Raw genomic sequence first — 15,603 nt, 5'->3', positions numbered from 1 at the left:
GAGGTGGAACTGCCTCTTCAGAACAAGTAAATCCTTCCTTTTTCCCTGAAATTCAGAGCACCTCGCTTGACTCGAGCCCTCCGTCTCCCAAAGTCATGAGTAAAAGACTTCTGGAGAACAGGGTCTTCGATTCACTTCAGCGGGCAAGTCAGTCTAGAAAGCCCCTTCGCTATCCTTGGCTTTCTCCATTTTCCATCAGGCAATTTCAGTTTCCCCTGCCATACAAACTCACTCAGTTATGCTAGGCACGAAGCCCTGCGTTTTCAGGACTGGAAAAAGCAGGGAGAAACCCCCCCCTTACACATCGCGCTGGTCAAACGGCATCCGAGGCTTCCTGCCTAGGCCGTGTCTTTCAAGTCCTACGCTGTAATTTTATCTAAAGCTCTAAGGGTAATACAGGAAGGCTGCAAATCCCAGCAGGGCGGCAAGCCTTGGGCTGGTTCTTCCATACTCCTGCTCAGAGGCTGCAGAACACTGAGGGAAGAAGAGTTTATTCTCACTGCAACGCTTATCTCGGCACCAAATTATCCCCTCTGAAGATCAGCAGAAAGCAATAAACACTGCCTCTTCCCCTAAAAGGTGAGGGATGCCGCTCATCAGCAGGGCTACGACAGCTCTCAGAGGCAACATGGAAAAGGGGATTCCGGCTTCAAAGTCTGATTTTTCTATGCTTTGAATAGAAAGTCTTTGCAAATACAAATTCCTAAGAAGTAAGGCAGGTTCCCAGCTCCAAGGACATAGTCCCGACTGTCTCCAGAGTTATCATTTATGGTCACGGAAAATCAAAATAGCAAAGCAACGGGTGAAACTACTACCAAGTGGAAAAGACCTTTCTGAAGAGCCAGCCGAGGGCAGAAATGCAGCTCTGAACAGGCTTCAGCAGCCAGGGGAAGCCGGTTCCGGCTTTGCGAGCCAGGAGCAGCACCGAGGTAAGCCAACTGCGTGGCGACCTGACGTGCCGATTCGGCCTCAGTGGGAAGTCTGCGAGCACAGAAGGTTAGAGAAAGCCTCAGCCGGAGCCCAGAGCTACCTGTGTTGGTGACGCTGTATTCTTCACTCTTCTTCCTGGTTTGGTAGATGATGCAGACCCAGACCAGAGACGTCAGCACGATGCTGCACACCACGGCAATGGTGATGATCCCCACGGTGGTGCGGTCCTTCCTGCAGCCCAGCGACTGCAAGATGCTCACGTGGCTGTGCGCGCGCTCCGTCCCCAGGGTGTTGGACATTTCACACGTGTACTTCCCGGCGTCCTCCAAGACAACGTTCCGAACGATCAGCAGTTGGTTGCCGGAGGTGAAGTGATGCCGCTCCGTGACGATCAGGGGCTGATCCCCTTTCAGCCAGGTAATGCGGGGCGGGGGGCTCCCTGTGGCTTTGCACTGGAGAGCCACAGTCTCACCGACGGAGACGACGTGGTCTTCCAGTGGATGAATCAAAGATGGTGTCTCTGCAGGGGAATAAACACAGCAATTTATTCCTGGGGATAGTGTAACAACAATTTTTTTTTTCCAACAGCACTGAACGTAACTGACGTTCCTACAGATAAATACACAGCGATGCGCTACAGCCACGCACCCAGGAGCACGGCGGCTGCAAACCACAACAGATCCAACAATCCCAACCAAGGCCTTCCCATGGCCAGCTGGTGTCGGTCTTCCCAACACAGACACTCCCCAGGGCAATGGGCAACAGCTGACACACGTTAATTATTTAGTAGGGCAAGAGAGACGGAGCACAATTTCCTTTTGAAGTAATTTTCCCAGACAGCAGGTAGGGTGGCTGGAGGGGCTTCCTCGGCACAAGAGGAAATGCGACTTACGGCTCCTCCTCTTAATTAACAGGGTATGTTTCGTTCGTTTAAAGAACGGAACAAGACCAACACAGAGCACTGCCTCTTTGTCCCTTTTCTCTATCTGCCAAAGAGCTGGAACAGCAATCCCTTCCAGCTCCCACTTCCCGACGGCCCGGTCTCTCGCGGCACTGATGCACCTTACCCAGCACAGTCAGGTTGGCATTCGCAAGCACAGACCCCGCCGAGTTCTGGGCTGTGCAGCTGTAGACACCCATGTCCTCTATCTTCACATCCGTAATGAAGAAGACGTCGTCGTCGGGCATGACGTGCATGCGGCGTTCTCGGGCCGCAGGGAAGTCCGTGCCCCCGTCTTTCTGCCAGGCGATCTGTGGGGTGGGGTGTCCTTCAGCCGCACACTCCAGCCGTACCATCGTCCCCGTCCGGCTGGTGACGTCGTGGGGAGTTTTGATAAATGAGGGCAACACTGAGAAAGAAAAACAAGAAAAAGGGATGAGTGATTCCATCGGGAAAACACCATCTTCTGGGCAGTTCCAACTGTTCTCTTGGCTCGGCAGGAGATTAAGATGGGAATTACCCACAGGAAGAGCACGGCAAGCCGCTTTTGCAGGATACATCTAAACTGCTGGGGCCTAACCCTGTGTTTCTACAGCATGTACCTGTCTGCAGTGCCCAAGAGCCCCCCACTCAGGACCATCAGAGCTGGGATCGAAGCTAATTTTCTTCTGCAATTAACCTGGAAAGAAACCGTCCTCTCTCCTGCAGAGAACTTTCAACTGATACAGTCCCTCTTCTTTGTATCCTTTTGTATTTTCATTGCCCATTTCATTGGTCAAAACTCTACTGGAACAGCCAGAGAGGCAGCTAAAGCCGTTACAAGTGTGCCTGGCCGGATGGCAGCCACAAGCCTGGCGCGTGCTCCTCATGTGGCATTACTCAGCACCCACTCAGATGCCAGCAGCTGGTGAGAACAAGGTTCAGAGCTCCTCGTCACCAGGAATGGACCCTCGGGAGTAACTGCCTGCCAGAAGCAGGTCCCAGAGAATTGCACCAGCTCAGGCAGAGGAAAGGAATGAGAAAGCAGCTTCCTACTCACCGTTAACAGTGAGTCGGGCCTTGTTGGAGTAGGTAGAGCCAAAGTGGTTGGAGATGACACACTGGTAACGGCCTTCGTGGGCGAAGGTGACATGCCGGAGGTGCAGAATGGTGGTGTACTCCATCACCTCACCATCCTTTGCCCGCACGTGGGCAAAGTTCTCAATCTCAGCATTGTGCAGCATCTCGTTGTCTTTCTTCCACGCAAACTTCATGGGGGAGCTGCTACTGCTGGCGGCCAAGCAAGTGAAACGGATGTCCTTCCCAAGGACAGCCACTGTTGTCTCGGGCTGGATGATGATCTGCGGCTTGGGGAAATCATCTAAGAGGAAACAGCAGGCATGGTTAGTGCTGGGCTATGAGGAAAGGCTGGAGCAAGCAAAGAGATGCAAAGAGAAATGAGTAGTGCGTCAGCAGAAGACATCACTGCACATCTGTGTTTAGGTCCACTGTTGTCTACACTGGGACAGCCGCTTGCTCTTGCAAAGCACTCCACCATCGAGACTGGCTCTATCATGCAGATGTGCCACACACAACTCCAGGGAGCAGCTGGGCTAAGCTAGCGCTCTCCTTCCTCCGGCTCCTCCTGTAACCAGCGGACTGAGATGGTCCCTCAGCGACCTCAAACAACTCCAAGGTGCACAGCTCTCTTCACCAATGTAGCTGAACCTCAGAAAGATACTATGGTCTGAAGAGAACACCCTTCCTGATACAATCCCTGCGTGAAGAGCAATACCGAACTCAAAGCTCTGCCTCCAGGCCTGCATCGGCACGCAGCAGGGGAGCGGGAGGGCACTGGCAGGGCTGCAAATGCCACCTCTAGGGATAAAAGCTCCGGAGCAAGGCGACCGCAGCACGCGCTGTCAGTGCTGAAGCAGCTGTATTTGCCTGTCACTCGTCTGGGGTGGAAAGCTTTGTTCACTCTTTCTGCACTGAAGATTGTTGGTTTTAGCAAGGTTCCAAGCAGATTCATTTATTAGATTTCTACAAATGGAGTAATTTAATATTTGACTAAGGTTTAATTAAACAGCCAGGCCTCTGGAACCAGGAGGACTAGTGCCTGGAGGACTTGGCAGGCACTAGAGAAGCAAAGCTGCCTTCGCTTTGTGATGTTGCTGTGGGGATGGAGCCTTCACAACCTCTTCTTCCAGATGAACACAGCAAGCACCCCAGAGGCGCTAGGACACCAAGGCAGAGCCCCGCCGCTCTGGGATCGGGGGGACACGGGACAGCAGCCGGAACAAAGCTTTTGTTCCGTGTTCAGGGCAAGTCACGCCTTCAACGAAAGAGTGTTTCCTTCATCAAACAGCCATGTGCAGCTCCACCCAGGATCCACACTGGTGGACTCCATAGCGCAGGGTCTGGCTCACCAAACCAGGCCTTTATTTTGCCCAAAAGCTGGATGCATGAGCAGCATCACTTCGGCCTCCTCTGATCGTTTACATTTCTTTTCTTTACAAGAGAGATAGCAAATGTTTGTGTGTGCTGGGTATGAAGTAAAGCTGCTTTACAACCACAGCTCAGGTGAAGAGTCAACCTCAGGGTTTGGGTGGGAGGACAGCAGTAGGTGGTGTTCAGAAGAAAAAACCACCATAGGAGAAAAAAAGATAACGCAACTGTCAGCCGTTGGTTGGTTCATGCGTGAAGCTGTACTGGTCCAAAAAAAAGGAGCTGTAATGAAAAAATTCTCCTCTGCTATTTTTTTTAATCCTTTGCTATTTCTAAGAGGAAGAAAAGACAAGTGAACAACACAAAGCCACAGACGAAGCTCAGAACACCGCAGAGTGAAAAAAATTATAGCTGCAGTCTTGGGAGTATCAAACCGAGAGGACTGGGGAAGTCTGCGCAGCCCCACTTGGAGCTGGAACAAGCATGAGTCGCTTTTGATTTAATACTCAGGGAGCCCTGTGAGGAATAATCTAGATGCAAGCAATGCGCTGTGTGGTTTCGGTGGGAAATAAATTGCAGCCAATGACAAATTTTTAAAATGCAGGCTTGGGCTTCCTTTGATCCCATTGAATAACAAAACAAAACAGAAACCCTCTCATAATAACATGCTAGTCGTCAAAAGAAAATGTTTCCCAAGTGAGTCCTGCCCTTCACCCAACCTCAAAGCACACAGGCAACACTTACCACACACAAAACTTTCTGGCGGGATGGCAAAAATGCTCTTGCTTTTTAGTGACTCCGGATGGGCGCAGGTGGCCACCACGAAGGACTGCAGCTCCTTCTCAACCAGCCACTGGGGCAGCCACTTCAGCTGGCAGTCGCAGAGGAAGCTGTCGCTGTTTATGTGGCTGCAGGGAAACAAAACCAAGATGAGCCTGCCGTGAGTCCAGCACGGAGAGAAGGCTGGAAAGCTCACAGCCCTGTCATGTTAGACACATTCCTTCCTCCCTCCCAGCATGGGTGGAAGGGAAAATACTGCAGGGTTGTCCTCGAGGCACGAACAATGTTAAATAATTTAAACAGCATTTCATCTCCACATAGAGCAACCCACTCCTGTACTCCAGTGACACTCCCTACCACCTTAAATTTATTAACCAACTTCCAGAGCAATCCCCAGGAACAGACAAGCAATGCCACCCCTGGCTTAACTGAGGGAAACCGAGGCGGATCAGCAACAGCGGAGACACGCAGCGCAGCCCGGCCTGCTCCCACTTCTCCTGTCTAATTCCCACGCGTGCTCCTTCTCTGCCTCCGTGGTTGGAGCATCTTTGGTGGGGCCTGAATTCGGGACTCCATCACTGAACAGCGAGAGGACGCCAAGGTCCCACTGTAAGGCCTGAGTCCCCTCCTTGGCCAACAACAGAGGAGTAAGTGGCGAGGCCCCCGCCTGCCTTCTGTCAGGTACACGTTCACACACCAGCAGCAGATAAAAGATAAGAGGTGGGGCTGACCTTGTGTTTACTGATTAACAGGTGCAATGGAAGAGAAATGACCACAGACCTTTGTGTAAACCCAATGCAAACAGTGACTAGTTTGGAAAGCGAAACACAAAAACATTTCTCAGCATCCTAACAGCAACTTGGCACCTTCGGTTATGAAAAGAGCTGTGAAAAAGGGACAAATAAAAGGGGAGCCTCAGGGTTTTTTTTCTTTTAACCCTTCTGGGCCAAATGGTGGCTCAGCATAACTCTGAGGCCAGCGAACACCTGCCAAGTTTACACCAACAGGGAATTAAAACTTTGGTCTGGTTTGGTGCAAGGTCCTAGACGAACCCAGTCTCACCCCTCACATCAAATGTGAGGATGCCTCAGAGGCCAGGAAAATGCCCCTGGACAGAGAGGTCCTGTCCTGCAGTACTGCAGGCTGTGCAAGAGCAGGGTGTCCAGAGCACAGCAGAACCCCAGCTGCAGCACTGTCTGGTAAGATGATGTGAATCTCCTCCCATTTTTCTACCTGATAACCTCGGGAAATCCTGAAGTCTGAAACTAGCCAGGAAAGGGGAAAAAGAAAGAAATGGACCGGAGAGGGAGGGAATGAGGGAACATAGGGATCCAATTTTCCACAGCTGTCCACTTTGCTGTCCTAGAAAGATGTGTAGCCCCTAGTGCACGTGATGGCATAAACACTGCTGGCGGGCTGGGACAGGTCAGAGAGACCCTTGGTATTTAAGACTTCAGTACCACGCATTCTGCATGGATATATCCCCTATCTGAAGGCCACCTTCTCCACGGTATAAAGGTTGCTTCGTAAGATCTGGGATCCCACAAGCTATTCTGTAATAAGATCAATCTTTCGCCTCAGTTTTCTTTCAAGAGCCAGTGCAGAAGATAATAAGGTGGTTAAACAAACAATGGACATGCAAGGTTTATCTTCTGCAGACCCCCGTCACTGGTATTAAATGTCATTGCTAACAGTGACCATCTGATTCCCATTTCCAGCATCAGGAAGAAGAATCTGAACCTGCCCAAATACCAAATAAGCAATTTCTTGTTCCACAGACACTGCACTACTCCAGAGTGTAGCAATGCACTGACAGTGGATTAAATATTTATGGAGAAGAAGAGAAAAGGAAACCAGACAAGACTAGAAACAGTGTCTGATAACAGTGCAGAGCCCAGCCTGGAGCACAAGCAGCAGCTCTGATAACACATCCGTATTTTTACACCAGTAGGCTGGATGACAAGTGGATCCAGTTCAAATGGTGCTTATCGCTGAAATGTCAGTACTGTATGCAAACCCTAAACACAGGGACAGCAAAGGAGCAGATGGGCCCCTGGGAATTAAATCAGTGGCAGCGTGAGAAGGAGAGATGGCTAACAGGACCAGGGCTGGACTTCCTGAGCGGAGATGAATAATTGCACAGATGCAAACCTGCTGGAAGAACCTGTTCCGATGATCTAATTTCACTCACTATTAAATGCAAGATGTTCCCGTGACTTCTACTCATGTGTAAAAATACCCCGAAGAGGATGACAGAGGGGAGGAGGAAATACATGAAGGGTAATGTGAATAACACCCCACTGGAAACAACGTGGTACTTCTCACGTCCAGGGCGAGAAGGATCCCAGCCTCCGTAACGGCGTGTGCAGTCCAGTTACTTACAGCTGCTGCAGGCTCCTCATCTTCGCAAAAGCGTCCGCCTGAATGGAGCGGATGGCGTTATCCCCAAGGTTCCTGCAGAAGACAACCAAAGGCAAGGTGGACTAAAGGGATGCTATGGCTGCGACAAGGTCTCTCCTTGTTTAAGCAATTACTCCAGTAGTGGGTGATGGGGTAGCTCCTTGTTAAGGCCATATGCACTTGCAGCTCATCAAAATGGTTTTCCACAAAACACTTTAACATTGAATGAGTATTGCCGAACAACAGTCAACCAATAAAAATTAGGGGAATAAATCACTAAGTCCTTCCACACCTCATGTTCTCACTACACTTTCTCAGTCTCAGCTACCTCCATCATCCACAGCTCAGAAATTCCTCAGCCCCCTCGATAACCAAAGATAGTCAGGAATGTCGTATCCCAGGCTAGACCTTCAGCAAACATATAGAAAGCAAATACTTCCACTGAACGGCATCTGAGAAGTTATTTGAAAGTGACTCTGAGAGGATGCTACGGTGTTCGAGAAACACGGCGATGTTTCAAAGAGAATGTATTCTTAAAAGCTTCCCTCACAACTACTGCTGATTAAAAAATTCACCTGCCCTCTGAAAAAAGGCAGTGTCAGATTTAGGGCTTAAGTTCACCAAGTGAAGCGTTGGACGAACAAGCATCGCTTGTGAGAAATTCTCCGTGGAGCATTAATAAGGGAACCTTTATCTGGGAACGTCCCCGCCCCGCCAGGCAGCCTAACCCTTCAGCACGCTCTCAGAGGCCGTAACATTTCGTACAATCAACAGCCAGTAAAACATCTAGAGCAAAATCACACACACTTTAACTTGTCTTAATTCAGAAAGGAAGTTATTAATGAATCACTGCTGGAGTCACCAGCCTTGGGACACAGAAAAAAAATTGCATAGCGGCAGCCAAACTTTACTTCTCGCCAATCGCTCTAAGGCAGCAGTGCTGAATGGGGACGCGCGGTGCCTGCGCTGCAAGCAGTCATTTGCAACATGTGCCACTGCCAGAGCCTAGATTTAGGAGGAAGTTGGGGCAAGGGCGGAGGAGAGAGGGCGACATCTGAAATAGCGTATTTTCATTGCTAGCAGCCTGCAAAGGAGCAATGTGCAAGTCAAGGCGATACTTATCCAAGAACAAATCAAAAAATTAACGGCATGCAGATTTGCCATATGTTCTGTAACTTTGTTCCTGGCACAAAAAAAGGCCAAAGTTGAGGCGGACGTATAATGAGAAGGAAGCAGGTGGCCCCCACAAATGGACTGGCTTCTCAGTTTACAAAGACGCTATTAAATTGCTAGCAGATCTCTCAAGCAGCTACTTTTGGCAGACCCCCCTTTCCCAAACTCTGAGGCATGGTGGGTTACTCACAGGTGCTCCAGGGCCTCCAACCCTGAGAACGCTTTCTTGGCCACCGACTTGATCTTGTTTCCAAACAGAGTTCTGCAGTTTCCAAACATCCAGTGCCAGATAAACAGAAAGAAAATGGGGAAAGGGGGCAGAAAAAGAAGGAACACAATTAGTTGGCTTTATCTGATAGACGCACGCAGTGTAAGTCCCAGGAAATCTGAACTGCATGGAGATTAAGAGGGCTGAAGCACATTCACTTTCCCGCTCCTGAAATTAAATCCTTTTATCTGTATTCGAATTTAATAGTGATGACAGCACAAAAGGGAACGTGCCACATCACGTAAAAAGGCAGGTTTGCTCCCGTGCTTGGAAATCAGCTTGCTGAGTAACTGAAGGTCCCCTCTATACTCTGCAGGCTGGCTGCAGACAGGATTGAGTGCAATGACAGTTTAACAAGATTTTGGTCCCTCCCTGCAACACTTTTCATTTCTGACCTCTTCCCAGATAGCAGAAGAGTGGTAATTTATTCACTGCTGCTTGGCCTGGATGGACATCCACACGCAAGGGCTGAGGATTGTCTCTTGGCTGCGTGTTTACACAGCGGCTAACTGAAGCGCCTGCTGACTTCCTTCCTTGGCTTATTATAAACACAACAGCAAAGTAATGTAACGCAATAAATGATAGCCGAGTGGTAATTTCAAGGGCAAAAGGAAGAAGAGGAAAGGTAATGCACAGAGCTGAGGAGCGGGCTTGCTTGCGCCTGTGACCAGAGAGCATTCCTCGGAAGCAGCAGGCAGGGGGACGCAGCGGCGAGAGGGGGCTTTCGGCAGGCAGCGGCCAGCTGGAGCCGTCACAGCCCGCTGCTGGCTGCGAAGCAACAGCTCGCTATAAATATTGACCAGTGGCGACTGGTCAGGGGCAGGGTGCATGCCAAATGGGTAGTCTCCTCAACTGTTTTAATAAAACATCAACCAAAGCCATTAATTAGGAAATGCTTTCCTTCCCCGGGTTCCCTCTGTCTGACGTTGACCTTCCAGGTGCATCTTTTATCACCGCCTGCTTCACATGGTGCCCAATGCAAGTCATCACTAACACCTCAGGTGAAAATCTGGCACATAGGGCGCTGCATTTGATTAAGTTTTCCCTCAAGATTTTCTCTTCAATATAGCGTGTAACCTCTATTTGCACCCCTAAAACTATGACAGCTGGGGTACAAGAAACGTGTGTGGTCATTATACGAGCAAATACATCCGCAGAAGCTTGTGAAGGCTTTCCACAAAGCACCCTCCAAATGTCAGGGTAATTCGGTGTCTCATCACTGGCACCCACCCAGAAAGCCCAGTTTCTGTGTGGAAAAAAGCAGTGGAGGCCGTACTGGGTAGAAAGCAAAAATGGGGCTCATCACGCTGACTGTTAGGACAGGGAGGACTGAGACTGTATCACGATCTGTCCTTGCAGCCGGTTGTCTTTGGAGGGAATTTGGGTGCCTGCCACTGGGCAACACTACGACCCCAAGGAGGTCCTCCCAAAATCAATCACCCTGACAGCGGTATTGCCGGACGAGCCACCACTCTTCATCCTGGAGTAGACGGGAGGGCCGGTTACTCCTAGCTCCATACAGAAGGTCTGTGTCCCCAGAATCGCACATCTTGCCATTCCAGAGCAAAACGCAACCGAAAGCTGCGATTTCAGGCAAAGCCACCTCCCCGCCTCCACAGCGAGACACACACTCAAGCCCTTTCTCATGGGCAGAGGGAACCTGGTACAAAACCACAGCTGCGGGTTCAGAGCTGTACCCCTTTGTTAATGATTTGATCTGAGGCGAGAATAAAGGCAGCTATCGAAGGCATTGCTGGTGGCTGATCAAAGGCTCCAGATGGCTGCAACCTGCTTTATCGACAGTATCGTTCTAAATATCTGCAGTGAGCTTTACTGAGCTCCCTGCTACAGCACCAAAACCAGGGTATCAGAGAAGAGTGAGTGTGGCTTTTTGCCCCGGGTGAAATACCCCAAGCACCAAAGGATGTGTGCAATCATGTGCCCATCATTTGGTGAAAGGGATGTTGTATTAATGAAGGCTTTGAAAAATCCACTAGAATGATTAATATAGTAAATAATTACTATATGCAAACTCTGGTTATATGGCTGCATCCATACACATGAACTTCTGGAGCCACAGTCCTAAATGAGGGTGTTCTGCTCAGCTTGGGTTTGATAACTGAAGATTTCTATTTATTGTTTACAGTGGATCTTGGACTTTGAAAATTGGAGATACTGCTTGTATCTGTTTACTTATGGGAGCAGAGACAAGCAGTACGTCTGGGGATGTGAATACACAATGTATACACTACTTGTATAGGCGCATACGATTTTATGGCTATATACATGAGAAATATGTAACATACCGGTAATAACGCCACGCCCCAGCAAACTCATTAACATCATGACGCCTTTCAAATCTCAGCTAACCACTTCGCCAATTCTGCAATGGTTTGAGCCCAGCGGCCCCCTTCAAAGGGCCGTGGCAGGCTGGAATGCCGAGGCGGCGGCAGGCAGCCCCACTCTCGCCTGCCCGCCGCAGAGCTGGGCGCAAGCACGCTCTCCCGGCGATTGCATAAGTGTAATTACACGCTAGGCACGCAATTCATTAGAAAGCAGCATTTTCTCCTCCAGCCAGTTTTGCACCTGCAGGAAGATCTCAGTCACTGAGTGAGCCATCAAAAAACCGGTTACGTTTAGCAGCTTGAATAATTAGGAAACTCGTTGCTCCCCAGCGATTCCACTGATGCTTTTTACGCTTCAGTGCTTCTCGACTCCCTCTTTCTTGAAGCAACGTTTCAATTTAGGCCGGAGCTCTCCATCCTGGAGAGCTTCATATATAATTCAGAGCAGGCTGAAGTGACTGGCCTCCCCACCCCTCAGTTTAACACCTTCATTTCAGCGCACAGCCCTCTCTGTGCTAAATCCTTTCAGAGGCTAATCTGTGCCAGATCAAAGGGGAACGGCTTTCAAGGCAATCTCCACAGAGCTGAGGTGATTATTAATTCATTGGAAGGTCTCCTCTGAAGTGCCCATTTATTTTTCCTATGCTAATGCATTTAAAGCTGGTTGACGGTTTAAACACAGGCCCTAAATCACACAGTGAAATGTTTGCTGTAAAGGCTGACATCTGATTTGATTTTCTTTACAAAAAAAAAATCCTTCCAGCAAGAACAATACTCACTTCAGCCTCAGGTGAAATTACAAGTTTGGGATTTAGCTGCTGATAAGCTAAACCAGACCTGAGCAGATCCCTTTAAAACTGACCACTCCCAAGTGTCCCCAAAACGCCTCAAGAAATATAATGAAATAATCTCATATTCTGAGGGCTTTTCTAGCCTTACACTCTGGCTGACCACGAACAATCCCAGCAACCTGACTGCCCAACAGCAGGTTCACTGTCAGGTAATCAAACCGCTCCTGCCTGCCCCAGACCAACCTGATCCACACGCTCTTCAAGGCTAAAATTCTCTGCAGTTCCCCCCACAACCCACGGACACATGTCCTTCCCTGCATTCAGCCAGACCCAGAGCTGGCCCAAGCCTATGTGCACGGGAAGACAGCGGTCAATGACATAAAAAAAGATGCAAACCCGGCCTTCTTTCGACTTGCACAAGCCCCTGTTGCTCTGCCTAGAGCTGCAAACACACAACCCACAGAACCCCACCGGCTGCCTCTGCCTGACCCCCGCAGCTCACCACAGCTCATTTCTCCTGGCTGCTGAGTCGATCCTTCTGCTGAACTCTTTCCCTCAATGCTGTCTCCTCTGGCTTTTTCACCTCCACACCCAGCATTTCTAACACATCCCAACCACTTGAGACCGCTGCTTTTGCTCCCACGGCAGTGGCCATGCTGGAGGGATGCTGTACAGAATCACAGAATGTTCGGGGTTGGAAGGGACCTCTGTGGGTCATCCAGTCCAACCCCCCTGCCAAAGCAGGGTCACCTACAGCAGGCTGCACAGGACCACGTCCAGGCGGGTCTTGAATATCTCCAGAGAAGGAGACTCCACAACCTCCCTGGGCAGCCTGTTCCAGGGCTCCGTCACCCTCAGAGGGAAGAAGTTCTTCCTCATGTTCAGACGGAACTTCCTGTGCTTCAGTTTGTGCCCGTTGCCCCTTGTCCTGTCACTGGGCACCACTGAAAAGTGTTTGGCCCCATCCTCCTGACACCCACCCTTCAGACATTTGTAAGCATATATTAGGTCCCTTCGCAGCCTTCTCTTCTTCAGGCTGAACAAGCCCAGCTCCCTCAGCCTCTCGTAGGAGAGATGCTCCAGTCCCCTCACCATCCTCGTAGCCCTCCGCTGGACTCTCTCCAGTACGGTGGATGTCCCATCAGGACAGCTCGCTCGCTCTGCTCCTTTCCTCCACCTTCTCTCGCTTGTCAGAGCAGCACTACAGACTCACTACACTACAGCCTGCAAATCCCTCTGCACAAAACCTCTGCTCCCACTACGCTTCCAGCCGCTCGCATGGTTTCACCGGTTTCTTCAGACAAACGAAAAACTTCAGCAACAGCAGCCAAGGACTCTCCCACCCACCACATCTGCTCCTCTGCCTGTTCTCTAGCAACTCGTGGGAAGACTTCCCGACTCCACGTGCACAGCAGTTCCTACTGGCTTCTCTCTCTCCCACACTTCTTCTACCTCCCTGCCCGACTCCCCCGGTCCTTAAGCCCTTCTCTGCCTTTTGCCTCACTTTACCCACCACTACAACTTGGTTCCCCTCTTCTTGGATCCAGGGACTCCCCTCAACAATGATCAAATGCCCTCTACGTCTCCCAACTTTGAAATTTTTCTTCTCCATCTAAGCATTACGTCCCCACGAATCCCGCCACAGCTCTTCCCACTCCCCCCGGAGTCTCTAACGAGATCGTGACAATATACCGCCTGCCAGGATTCATTCCAGCCATCTGCTATCCATCGAGGTACTTTTACTGCACCTCTGGCTGTGCCAGCTCAGCATCAGAGACAGCGTGATGGGGGGGTGCTGAGAACTTAAACAAAGGCAAGAGGTAATGATTAGAAAGAGTCTTGATTTGTCACAAGCCATCAGAGGCTCCTCTGACAGGGCTGATTTATAACGCCGATTTCAAATGGAATACGAACAAGCACAGAGCAATGTGAAAATACTTGCAAAGGCCAAGCAAGCTATAAACATTTGCAAGGCGCATGCTTGCCTTAGGTTTCTTTTTATCTCTCTAAGAGCCTATGCCCCATGGTGCCTTTTATTGTTGCTGCACATGGAAGCAAGCCCAAAAGATCACTCTCAGACAGAGTATCCCACAAAAATGAATCCTGTTTCAACCCTCTGTTGTAACAGGAAATGGGGCGATTTTTCTCTTCTGTTTATTGTTATTTGCTGCACCAACCAGTGCTTCGCTGGAGACTGCAAGGGGTCTTTTTTGTTGCTGTTTGCTTTTGGAAGCAAAGAACAGTTGTGCTGAATCTTACAGATGAAAACAAGTTTCTCTCCCCTGTGCCTCTGAACTACAGTATGTGGCACCGTCTGTTCCTCGCTTTAAAAGGACTATAATGGCCTCACATTTGCTTAGAAACACAACTGCTTGATCACCACATTTGCACTCTCGCAGGGAGCCTGCCAAACTACTGCATCTCAGGTTTTCTGCTGATTTTTATCTTGTTCCAAAGGGAGGAAGGCTACTTCGGAGAGACCCGCCCCCACACAGGCACACAGCACAACTGCTGTGCAGACCTTCGAACCCAGGGATACTCACAGCTTGCTTAGGTTTTCTAGGCCTGTAAAGGCTCCGTTGGTATCTTCTATTGTGCCCCAGATGTCGTTGTGGTCCAGTTCCCTAGGGAGAGGACAAGAGAGGGCTCCTAATCAGTGGCTTAGCGATAGGCTCATCGTTAAAAACAAACAGAAGCAAGTTTGAGAACACCACACGAAGAGTTTCCCATTTTCTCCTGACAGTTATCAGAAAAAGCCAAGTCCTGCAGCAAAGCAGCACTACTCACTTTTCCTACACTGACCGGTGCTGAGACGGTGCATTCCGAAAACAGCCCTGGCTTTCTCCCAGCTGAAACCCTCCGGTTTGGAGACAGCAGCAGCAGATAGCTACTTATTAACAGGTTGGTTTCAGTTTGTTTCTAATTCTGTGCATCCACAACAGAAGGAAAAAGAAAGCAAGTTCCAAAACTAAACTGCAAGAAACAGCTGCCCTTAAATGCTACTATCATGAATTAAGATAACTTTGGCTATTCCAATTAATACAGGTATTTGCCTATAGCTGTCTCTTCGGGAGACAATTTGGTGCGTTTTCTATGAAGCTGCATTTTTTCCTGGCAATGAACTTGAAAGATGAACAAAGGAAAGCACTATCATCACTACAGAAGCCTAACTCCCTGTGTAACCACTTTAAAAAAAAAACAACTGAGTAAGAATTTCAGAGTTAGCTTCTTTTGATTTTCAAATTGGCCATCAATTACAAGAGTCAAAGAGGTCTGAAGAAAAACAAGCACACAGAACAAACACAGAGATCCACAAAAGCTGTTTAAACAGTCTGTTTAAAAATCCTTCCCTCCTAGCTTTAATTCCAGTTAGCAATGAATACCCAGCAACACAGACAGAAATTTATCATTTCTAATGTTAAATAAAAAGAAAGAAAAAAAATAAATAGGCTTTGTTGGTTTTGTTACATCACTCTGATTTAAAACCTAGCAAAAACCACCAACAAAGCAAACTAAAGTACCCAGATAACCCCCCAAACCCTCAGGTAC

The 15,603-nt window shown here is 49.3% G+C and overlaps 1 protein-coding gene across 1 annotated transcript in view; it reads right to left on the bottom strand.

Annotated features, from left to right (window-relative positions):
- Positions 1-15,603, bottom strand: part of LRIG1 (leucine rich repeats and immunoglobulin like domains 1) — a 94,387-nt gene that overhangs the window by 5,513 nt on the left and 73,271 nt on the right. The window contains exons 9-15 of the mRNA XM_075433218.1: positions 14,598-14,678; positions 8,841-8,912; positions 7,460-7,531; positions 5,042-5,205; positions 2,910-3,230; positions 1,998-2,279; positions 1,031-1,450 (exon numbers count right to left, since the gene is read on the bottom strand). Coding sequence (XP_075289333.1) covers positions 1,031-1,450; positions 1,998-2,279; positions 2,910-3,230; positions 5,042-5,205; positions 7,460-7,531; positions 8,841-8,912; positions 14,598-14,678 — 1,412 coding nt within the window. The remainder of the gene's footprint in view (positions 1-1,030; positions 1,451-1,997; positions 2,280-2,909; positions 3,231-5,041; positions 5,206-7,459; positions 7,532-8,840; positions 8,913-14,597; positions 14,679-15,603) is intronic.

Source organism: Opisthocomus hoazin, chromosome 11 (genome assembly GCF_030867145.1).
Source record: "Opisthocomus hoazin isolate bOpiHoa1 chromosome 11, bOpiHoa1.hap1, whole genome shotgun sequence".
NCBI lineage: Eukaryota > Metazoa > Chordata > Aves > Opisthocomiformes > Opisthocomidae > Opisthocomus > Opisthocomus hoazin.
This window is presented reverse-complemented; position numbering and strand designations above follow the sequence as displayed.